Source organism: Petaurus breviceps, unplaced genomic scaffold, assembly GCF_028583685.1.
Source record: "Petaurus breviceps papuanus isolate PSGF00001 unplaced genomic scaffold, PetGlider_PUasm1.0 215, whole genome shotgun sequence".
Taxonomy (NCBI): Eukaryota; Metazoa; Chordata; class Mammalia; order Diprotodontia; family Petauridae; genus Petaurus; species Petaurus breviceps.
In genome coordinates, this window is record NW_027185865.1 from 245,000 (window position 1) to 254,841 (window position 9,842).

Sequence of the window (9,842 nt, forward strand, 5' to 3'; positions counted from 1 at the left end):
AAATTGTGCGCCCAATTTACTTATTTCTCTGACCTTTGCTTCTGTCGTTGTCTTGAGCAAAACTGGCAGGGGTGCCACAGCTTGCCCTGTTTTGTATTACAGTCTGCATGAATACTTATTTAAGCCATAATGCTAAATGAGAAAGAAAAAACAAGCCTGTGGGTAGGCATGCTTGTTATTCACACAAATTCAAAAGGGCGACAACAGTCCGGCGGAATCTAGTGTCTGGTGTCAGACCAAAGGGCCCTTTGTCTGAATAAATGTGGCTTTGGTTCATTTTTTTCTTTTCACTAAACTGACCTGTAGCTGACCTGGGTCTCAGCACAGCTCTGCTCCAGAAGGAGTGATTAGTGACCAGGTAAAGCTCTCACAGTCTAAGTATCTGATACAAAACAAAAAGTCCTCAAACTGGACTTTCTTTCCAGTTTTAGAAGCTCCCGTGCATGGACGCAGCGCTGACTTCTTGCTGAGCAGCTGCCTGGGAGACAGACAGTCTCTGAACCCTGAACAGTCTGGTCTCCTCTGCTGGTAAAGACCCGGTTCAGGCAGGATTCCAAACAAAAAGTTTCTGAGATGCAGTTTTTACAAACAGCTGTAACTGGATGAAAGAAGGCCCTTCTTCCATGTGCTCAGTGGTCCTGACTTGTAGCATGGCACTGTGGCTGAGGGAGGGCCCGGCCCCTCGCTGGCCACTCACTGCATTGTCACCTCGCTGCTTTTCTGGGTCACGGCCTCGGCCACGCTGCGCAGCCGCTCCGAGTGCTGGATCAGGAAGGCCATGGTTTCCGCCAGGCCGAGGGCCCCGTGGGCCTCTCCGAGCCCATCCAACCAGTGCAGGGTCTTTTTCAGACGGGCCTGCACCACGGTCTGGGCCTCGAGCTCGGCCAGAAGCGCGTGCCTGGCCCCGACCTCTGCCTGGTGGCGCAGCTGCAGCTCCTTCACCCGCTGCTGCAGGCGCTGGAAGTCCTCCCGGCTCTGGGGGTACTGGTCGTGGCTCCTGTCCTCGGGGAGCAGGACGTGCGGGGGGATGCTCAGCACCAGGCGCAGCAGCACCTGCTCCATCCGCACAAAGAGGCGGTTGAAGCGGCCCCTCATGAAGCGGAGGAAGGCCTCGGTGCCCGTGCGGACCTGGGCGGGGCTCAGGCCGTGGCCCGGCAGGCTGCTGGCCTTCTTCACCATGACCTTTTCCACGGCCACCATCACTTCGAACAGGTAGTCCTGGAAGGCGATGTAGATCCTGAGCATGCACGTCTGCGGCGTGAAGCCCAAGAACTGGGTCTCGTACAGCAGGGGGTTGATGGACATCGCGGCGAGAGGAGCGGAGCACGGACCTGGGGAGAGACCGACAGGCGTGAGCCCCGCCTCAGCCTCCCTGTCCTCAGACCCCCCCCCCCCCCCAGGGGGCGCGGGCGCTCCAACAGCGGCCTCTCCCCCCCCCCGCACCGCCCCCCCCCCCCAGCGCCCACCCGCAGGGGCGACGACGAGCCCACAGGCCGCCGGTCTGGAGGGGGGGAGCCCCGCCCCTCCCCCGGGGCCGCGCTGGGTGTGGGCCTCAGTCTCCTCCGCAGTCACTGGGAGGCGGAGCAGAAGGACGAATCGCGGGGCTCTCTCCTGGGGAGGGGTCCCTGCGGACTCCAAGTCCCAGGGACCGGTGCGCGCCGCCTGGTGCATCCTGGGAGCGCGGCCCGGACGGCCCAGCCCGCACCCCGGGCCACCCCCACTGCCCCGGTCCCTCCGCCGTCATGGGGATAGCGTCCGCACCCTCCGAACATACCGTGACGGCTCGAGGGCAGCGAAGCCGACCCCGCCGGCGTCCACTTCCGGATCCGCCCCGAACGAAGAGCCCGCGAGTTCGAGCCCGCGGCAGTCTTCAAACTTCGGGCAACGAATCCGCTTCCTGCGTTCTGCCCCGCCCCCGCGCCCCGCCCCCTCGAGATTGAGTTTGGCCAATGAACGAGAGCCATTTCTGACGGACGTTTTGCTTCACTAATGAGACCCAGGCGGGAGGAGAACGAACTGCTGGTTGGCTGAGGTTGTGTTCCAGTTGGACCGTGCTGATTAGTGGCCCGCGGGGTCGAGGCGGGACAGCGAGCAGTGGCAGGCATTGATTGGCCCATCCAAGCGGCGCTCGTCCTCGTCCGCCGGCACTCAGGGGTGGTGTTCTGGGATTGGGAGGGACGTGCTGCCCGTCGGAGGTCTCCCATTGGCAGCGCTGGTGGGCCCGCAGCCCGGAAAGAGGCTGCCGCGTCCCTCCCCCGGCGGCGGAAGCGGAAGCAGCGGCGGCGGTGGTGGCGGCGGCGGCGGCGGCGGCGGCGGCGCCGCGGGCGCGCGGGGCGGGGCGGGCGGGGAAGATGGCGTACCAGAGCCTGAGGCTGGAGTACCTGCAGATCCCGCCCGTGAGCCGCGCGTACACCACGGCCTGCGTGCTCACCACGGCCGCCGTGGTGAGGGGGAGGCCCGGCGGAGGGCGGGGCGGGGCCGGGGCCTGGAAGGGGAGGCCGGGCGGGGGCCGCAGCCGGGCCTGGCCCCAAAGGCGGCCGAGGCTTAGGCGGGAGCCTGCCTGACCGGCCGTCTCTTCTTCTCCTCCAGCAACTGGAGTTGATCACGCCCTTCCAGCTCTACTTCAACCCCGAGCTCATCTTCCGGCACTTCCAGGTGAGCGAGGCAAAGAGCGGGGGCTGCCATGGCTTCGTTCTGGCTGACCTGCGCGTAGGAAGCGCCTGCTGCCCCGCGCCCTCCTCGGGTCACGGTCCCGGACCTTCTGTGCCTGGAGCTGGCCTTTCCTCCGGGTGGGCGTTAGAGGGGACCAAGCCTTGGGTGTGAGTCCGGGTCAGCCCTGGGAGATACATTGTCAAGTTCTGCCTGGAGCAGTGTCACATTGTATCACACTGTTACCTCCAGCAGGGGCGGGGTCAGAGCGCCCTGTTTGTGACCCTGCGGGGGGAGCCTCCTCAAACAGCTGCTTCTGCAGGGTGCCGGGAGGCGGCTGTGCACACGTTGTGAGTGTGCCGGTATTGTTGAAATGCTCTCCATGAAAAAAGCTGCGGATCACAGGACCGGCGGGCTCGCCCCGGGCTGTGGGGCCTTAGCAACTGGGAAGCCTCCGAAGGAGCAGCTTTAGGTTGGGCGACTTTCTGAGGTCACCCTTCTTCCCTCCCCACTATCAGAGTGTCCAGCTTCTACTTGCCATGATCATTTTTCCTTTTATGGTTCAAAGGATCAGGTAAATTGTGGAACCATTACCCTGTTTTTTCACACAGTTATCCTCAGAAAAGAGGCATAGAGCTGAAATACAGTTAAAAAGTCCCAATTAGGGGCGGCTAGGTGGGGCAGTGAATAGAGCACCGGCCCTGGAATCAGGAGGATCTGGGTTCAAATATGCCCTCAGACACTCACTAGCCACGTGACCTCCAATTGCCTTCCCTCTTCCACAAAACAAAAAAAACCCCCAAAAAGTCCAAATTATAGCATCTCCACTCCAGCTCATTACTGAAACAATTCTGGTCATCTCGTCTGAGTTAATTCCTTTTTTTTTTTAATTTTACAGATATGGAGATTAATCACCAATTTCCTGTTCTTTGGACCAGTTGGATTCAATTTTTTATTTAATATGATTTTCTTGTATCCTTTGTCAGGCGCAGGACCGTCAGAAATCCCGTATTTTGGCTGCTATTTTGCTGTTTTGACTTTTTGTCTGTGGCACTGTGCCAGTAAACATTGATTAGGCACCTGCTGTGTGCCAGGCACCGTGCTAAGCACTGGGGATACAAAAAGAGGAGCAGAGACAGATGTACAAGCAGGCCACAGAGTAAAGGGGTAACTAGCAGAGGGCAGGTGCTGGAGTTAAGGGGGTGGGAGAAAGCAAAGGAGGCCTGGAAGGTCAGTGGTTAGAGCAGAAGAGGGAGATGGGGGAGGCCTCGGAGTTACAGAGTAAGGGTGGCAGGATCGGACCTGAACTGTGGGAAGATCTTGTTGGGGGCTGAATGGAGGATGCATTGGAGTAGGGGGAGACTTAAGGCCCCAGCCCTGATCCAGGTGTGAGGTGATGAGAGCCTTCGGGATGGGGCCGGATCTGAGAGATGTTAACACAGTAAGTGTACACCCCTTGGGCAGCTCGGTGAGGCCCAGGCTGGAATGCAAGAGGCCTGAGTTCAGACTTGGAAGGTGCTCACTGTCCTTGTGACCGTCACCAGGTCACCCTCTCAGCTTTGCTTCCCTCATCTGCAAAGTGGACGTAATAGCTATGTCTTTCTCCAGGCTTGTTGTGAGGATCAAATAAGATATTTGTAAAAAAGCTCTTGGCCCAGAGCCCGGCATGCCGTGGGTGCTTAATATATGCTTGTCCCTTTGCCCCTCCCCCCACCTCCCTTTATCTCCCAGGGTGGGGCAGGAGACACAAAATGACCTTGTCTTTTGAGGAATTTGTGACTGTCCTAGAGAGCATTGACCAGAACTGAGCTCAAAGCAGACGTTTCATTCTTGACTTGATGACAGATCCTTCAGAGGAAGGACCAGTTCTGCTCTGGGTCTGACTGTCAGCAGCAGGGTAGAAGTGATGAGACCCCCATCCCACCCACTCTGGGGAGGGTGCCAAGGCCGCCTAGCCCGAGCACTGAGGGGTGAGCCAAAGGCTGGGGGCGTTATCAGAGTAAATCACATCAGGGTCAACCCCTGGCCCCCCCCCCCCCCCATTGTTGGGCACTCCAGAACACGTCAAAAGGAGCAAAGTGGGGAAGGGAGATGGGCCCATCCCCTTGGGCGGAAGCGGGAGGCATGGAGAAAACCAGAGCAGGTCACCAAGGAGTTAATGTGGAAATGAGACAGGCCTGGAGGAGGAGCAGCAGGAAGGTCTGTTGAGGGAAAGAGGGTCATGAAGGGTTCAGGCCGTATCTGTGCTCCAAGAGTATGCCAGGTGGTCAGTGAGGGGCAGAACGGGGCAGTGGGTCAGCCTGCAGTATGCCAGACCCAGGGCTCACCTCACATGATGGGGACTCACAGGGGGAGGGAGCTTTGGTCCTGTGCTGCTGGGCTAGGAAGGGAGCCCCAGGCGAGGGGCTGTGTGTGCCAGGCTAACGGGATGTGTTTCTCACCTCTTTGTTGTTGGACAATTTCCTTTTTCCTGACTCCACCTTCAGATACCGTTACTGCCGAATGCTTGAAGAAGGCTCTTTCCGAGGCCGGACAGCAGACTTTGTATTTATGTTCCTTTTTGGGGGACTCTTAATGACTGTATCCTTCAGCAGCTGGAAGGCCCCCCGAGAAGTTGTAAAGACCCTCTTCTGTCCACCCATGCCGGCTGCTCCAGGCTTCTCGCCCTGTTAGGTCTCCCCATGATTTCTGAGTACCCCCCAGCTTAGGTGGGCTGCTCCTCTGGCCACTGTGTTCCAGGCTCTTAAACTAGGCCCCTTTGGCTCAGAGTGATCACAAAGCACCCCATGGATCTGCCCAGGGGACAACCCTGTGTGCTGCATTTGCATCGTAAAAGATATGGAGCAGGACCACAAAGACCAGCCTGGGAAGAAGTCTGCACTTAGGGGGCATCATGGGGAAAAGAAGGTCCCCTCGAGAAGGCCCTTCCTCCTACTGGGGGCTGGAATCTGGCATTGTGGCCGCAAAAGCCATGGGGGATGGGGGAGGAGGGGGGGAACAACTCAGCCAGACCCTCCTTGTACCGAAGAGCCACTGATCCTGGGCTGACCTGGTGCTCTCTGGGCCGTGCAGAGCAGTGGCTCTACTCTGGATTCTGCCCGGCCAGCCTACTTCCCCTAGATTGTCGGTGATGTGTTTGATGACTTTCCTTGACCCCCACTGCTAGCTTTTTGGTCTGTTTGTGAGCTTAGTTTTCTTGGGGCAGGCCTTCACTATCATGCTTGTCTACGTGTGGAGCCGAAGGAATCCATATGTCCGCATGAACTTCTTTGGCCTTCTCAACTTCCAGGCTCCCTTTCTGCCCTGGGTCCTCATGGGCTTCTCCTTGTTACTGGGCAACTCCATCATCGTGGACCTCCTGGGTAAGGATCGGCGCTGCTCTCCCCCTGTGTTCTTCTAGAATGCCTGCCACACCCACTTTTCTTTGCCAAGTCTGCCTCCCAGGCCCGACCCTTAATCTTTTCCCCCCTGTTCTTCCCTTATTTCATGGTTGATTCTAGGAATTGCGGTCGGACACATATATTTTTTCTTGGAAGATGTATTTCCCAATCAGCCAGGGGGAGCAAGAATTCTGAAAACACCTGCTATTTTGTGAGTATTTATTCATGCTGAATTGTGGTGTTTTTATGGACAGTGTCACATCAGTCATCCCCATTTTAGATGATGTCAGATGAGTGGAGAAGGGGGCCGTTCACAACAGAGTATCAGTGGATGTAACATCCCCATGTCCCCAACTCTGTTGGTGTGGTACAGGAGCCAAGGTCAGTCATTTGACTTCTCATTGTCGAGAAGAAGGCTTCTTACTAGGACTTCCCTTCACTAGCAAAGTCACTGGTTTAGGGGGGAAAACAGGCTCCCAGAAACTAAGTAAATGTTGATGGTGGTGGTGGCGGGACTCAGGGCTTGGCCCTTGACAAGGAGGGGAAGAGGGAGTGCATGCCAGGCCCAGACCCTCACTTGGGAGATGAGGAATGGGAGGAAGACTGAGATGAAGGCTGCTTTGGCTGAACCATGACTACAGTAGGGGGAGTGACGCCTGATTGTGAGGGGCACTAAATCCTCTCTTGGGGACGTCATAAATCTGCTGTGTGCTGGGCAATGATCTCTGCTCACGAACAGTGTATACTCCAGTGAGAGAGTCTGTAAATATAACCCTCCTCAGTGTAAGGAGAAGAAATAAAAATGGAGGTGAGGCAGTTTGGGACAGAAATGTGTGGGCACCACCGGAAGTCAGGGAAGGGGCATGAAGATGGTCCTTAGGCCTGTAGGACCCAGAGGTGGGTGGCAGAGCGTTGGCCGGGAGGAGCCATGTCCCAGGAACTGGAGGGGGTGTGGGGGCTTTGAAAGCCAGACGGAGAAGTTTACATTTTATCCGGATGCATCAGATGAGATTGTAAAGTGCTCACATAGTGTCTGGTCCATAGTAGGCACTATGGAAATGCTTCCAGCCTTCTCCTTCCCTTAGACCAGGGGTGATAGGAGGGCCTGGAGTGGGGAGACTGAGGCAGGGACACCAGTTAGAAAGAAGGCTGTGACCTTCCTCTAGGGGAGATATTGTGAGGCCCTGAATTAGGGTGTTGGATGTGTGAGCAAGTAGTTGTGACTCTGAGCATCGTTGTAAATTGGGGGTCCCCTCCCCCTGAAGCATAGGCCTTTGGGATGTTCAGAAGGTCCTAGAGAAGGAGAGAGGTCCAGCAAAATCAGAGAAGGATCAGAAGGAAAGATTGAGGCTGGAGGGAGCTGAGCTTGGCTTCCTAGGGAAATGTTATCTGTGGGGAGTGACCCCCAAGAGCCAGGGTTGGGAAGAGCCTTGTGGAGGTCAGGGGAGAGCTGTCAGGGCTCAGCAGTGGCCTCAGTAGCACGTGCCCTCTGGTCAGATAAAGCTGGGAGGGAGAGAGCTGATGAATGGTGTGAGAGAGAAGATCTGAGGTGTTTTGGCAGTCTAGAACTTAGAATCACATCGAATCAAATGAAATTTAATTAGGGACAAATGCAGTCTTCAATGTGAATTTAATAAGTATCTGTTATCTCCCACGTATCAGGTGGGGGGGAGGGGTGCAGATCGAAGGGAGAGTGGCTAAACAAAGTGGGTTTTTTTTTTAAATTCCCAAGGGTTTTAGGGGCCTGTGGTTCATTCCGAGTCAGCCATGGAATGGTGGCAGTTCAAAATGCTGATGCTGTGTGTGTCTGTGGAGTAATGGTACCCACGTGTACAGTAGAGACATGGGCGGAGTTTCCAGGAATAGTGGAGGTGATGGCCTGTACTGCTTACCTCCGCCTTCCTCAGGCCTCAGTCAGTCCTGCATGAGTTATCAGTCAGCATCCAGGGTGGGGGAGCAGTAACAAAGGCATGCCCATGGAAATAGCTGAGGATGCCTGCCTTCAGTTACTTGAAAGGGCTATTCCTTTTCTCATTGACCTTGAAGGACAGAGCCAGGGGCAACGGTCAGAGTTTGATGTCCAGAAAATCTTGCTTAGAGTGAGGTATGCCCCAGAGTGGGCTGGGGCTGTCCCTGCTCAGAGATCCACAAGCAGAAGCTGGAGGACTGTCGGGCAAGGGTCATTTGGGGCTATGGCAGCTTGCCTGACAGAAACGCCAAGGTTGGTTCGCATGGGGCTTTGGGGCTAGGAGCTGTCCAGGCATGGTGAGGAGTGTTGTCTGGCAGGCCTGTTTGATGGATTTGTGTAGGTTCTCTCTATATTCAAAGGAAAAGAGATTTGGCCTTTTTGTTTACGGTACTAGGTCTTTCCAAGTGCTATTTTTGTTTTATTTTAACTTTTAAAAGCAGTGTTTGCTTGATTATGATCCAAGGTAAATGTACCACTCGGTGCCAGGCAGTTCCCATAGCTTTCTGCCAGTCTAGTCCCTCAGAGTTGCCCCCAGGTCCCGAGACTAAAGGGTTAAAGTGCTGGGGGATGGATTACTTCTGTCATCTATTTTTAGGAAGGCAATTTTTGATACGCCCGATGATGATCCCAACTACAACCCCTTACCTGAAGAGCGACCAGGAGGCTTCGCCTGGGGTGAAGGCCAGCGCCTCGGAGGCTAGGAGAGGAGTGCTGAGTGCGAAATCCCCCTGAGAAAGAAGGACTCCAAGGAGATTTCCTCTGGGAGGCTTTTACTCTTTGTTTCAGAAGTGTGGACACACTTGCCAGCTTTCCAGTTTTTAAATCCAGAAGCACTTTATGCAATGGTACATCCATGGTGAATCCCAGAGACCTCTCCAGCAGCCTGCCCGTGTTTCTTCACTTGACCATTACTTACACTGGTACTGAAGGTGTAAACTACCGGAGCCAAAAACACGGAAGAGACGCTCGCTGCCCGCTCTGTACCAAGGATGTGCTCACCTGAAGCAGGACTCTCTCCCCCTCCGTTCTTTGGTACACGGACGTTTCAGAGAGGACAAATAAAACTCAGTTCATTCTCTCTCACTGGACTGGAGCCTGTGTGTGTTCTGTTGTGGACGGCCTGGGACGCACAGCCAGCCAGCCTGGGGGCTGCTGCCCCGTGGAGAGCCGTGCTTAGCTCTGGGGGGAGGAGGTGGTGCGGGGTGAGGCTTCGGGACAGGCCACTGTGGAGGCCAGATGGCGTGTCCCAGCCTCCCTGACGCTGCCTGGCCAGGATCGCCAGGCGTCTCACCGGCCTTTGTCTTCCCCCTCAGCCTTCTTGGCGGTCCTCTCCTCCTGGGGTGCTGGTGGCTCTGCCTCTTCCTGCTTCTCCTACCTGCCTGCCTGCTCCTTCTGTCTTCTTGGCGGGATCTTCATTCATCCACAGTCTGCGTCCTGTGTATGAGTGCGCTTCCAAGGACCCCCTTCTCCTCTCACTCGATTCTTTCTTGGTAAGTTCACTTTTCAGAAGACTGTCTACGCCTGGTGTACTACCCCTTCATCTCTCTCCTGAGCCCTGTTTTGCATTTCCTCAGACTCAGCGTGTCTAACCCAGGATGCCTTCACTTTGCCCCAGACCCCACGCCCACCTTGATGGTTTCTCTCCAGGTGTTTACCCCACTTTGTCACCAGGGTGCACAGCCTTCATGTCCTCACCTCCACCCCCAGCCCCAGCTGATACAGACCCCCATACATCTCACCTGCTCAGGCTCCAGGCAGATTACATAGTAAATTGGTCAGTTGCTTGTTTCCAGAACACCTTTGTCCCAGTGCCTTTTAGAAGCCCTAGTGTGGAGGCCTGGCCC

The 9,842-nt window shown here is 56.0% G+C and overlaps 2 protein-coding genes across 4 annotated transcripts; one reads left to right on the forward strand and one right to left on the reverse strand.

Annotated features, from left to right (window-relative positions):
• Positions 1 to 552: 552 nt before the first annotated feature.
• MIS12 (MIS12 kinetochore complex component) lies at positions 553 to 1,933 on the reverse strand. Of its 2 annotated transcripts, none has more exons than XM_069094149.1 (2): positions 1,775 to 1,933; positions 553 to 1,331 (listed from the first exon to the last, which is right to left on the reverse strand). In XM_069094149.1, exon 2 carries the CDS (start codon positions 1,303 to 1,305, stop codon positions 694 to 696), a length of 612 nt encoding a protein of 203 aa, XP_068950250.1. In that variant the 5' UTR covers positions 1,306 to 1,331; positions 1,775 to 1,933; the 3' UTR covers positions 553 to 693. The 2 variants fall into 2 exon arrangements, with proteins under 2 accessions (XP_068950250.1, XP_068950251.1); XM_069094150.1 differs by lacking the exon at positions 1,775 to 1,933 and adding an exon at positions 1,467 to 1,694.
• A 355-nt stretch (positions 1,934 to 2,288) lies between these two features.
• On the forward strand, positions 2,289 to 9,081 carry DERL2 (derlin 2). Of its 2 annotated transcripts, XM_069094151.1 has the most exons (7): positions 2,291 to 2,444; positions 2,590 to 2,655; positions 3,548 to 3,621; positions 5,136 to 5,229; positions 5,816 to 6,011; positions 6,150 to 6,240; positions 8,594 to 9,081. In XM_069094151.1, exons 1-7 carry the CDS (start codon positions 2,352 to 2,354, stop codon positions 8,697 to 8,699), a joined length of 720 nt encoding a protein of 239 aa, XP_068950252.1. In that variant the 5' UTR covers positions 2,291 to 2,351; the 3' UTR covers positions 8,700 to 9,081. The 2 variants fall into 2 exon arrangements, with proteins under 2 accessions (XP_068950253.1, XP_068950252.1); XM_069094152.1 differs by lacking the exons at positions 3,548 to 3,621; positions 5,136 to 5,229; positions 5,816 to 6,011; positions 8,594 to 9,081 and having other exon boundaries at positions 2,289 to 2,444; positions 6,150 to 6,238.
• Positions 9,082 to 9,842: the final 761 nt, after the last annotated feature.

Excerpts from the sequence above, each read along its gene's own strand:
- MIS12 (XM_069094150.1), bottom strand. The coding sequence starts at position 1,671 with ATGCACCAGGCGGCGCGCACCGGTCCCTGGGACTTGGAGTCCGCAGGG. Across the intron at positions 1,332-1,466 it reads GCTCGTCGTCGCCCCTGCGG|GTCCGTGCTCCGCTCCTCTC; the intron begins GTGGGCGCTGGG and ends GTCTCTCCCCAG.
- DERL2 (XM_069094151.1), top strand. The coding sequence starts at position 2,352 with ATGGCGTACCAGAGCCTGAGGCTGGAGTACCTGCAGATCCCGCCCGTG. Across the intron at positions 2,656-3,547 it reads TCATCTTCCGGCACTTCCAG|ATATGGAGATTAATCACCAA; the intron begins GTGAGCGAGGCA and ends TTAATTTTACAG. Across the intron at positions 6,241-8,593 it reads CTGAAAACACCTGCTATTTT|GAAGGCAATTTTTGATACGC; the intron begins GTGAGTATTTAT and ends ATCTATTTTTAG.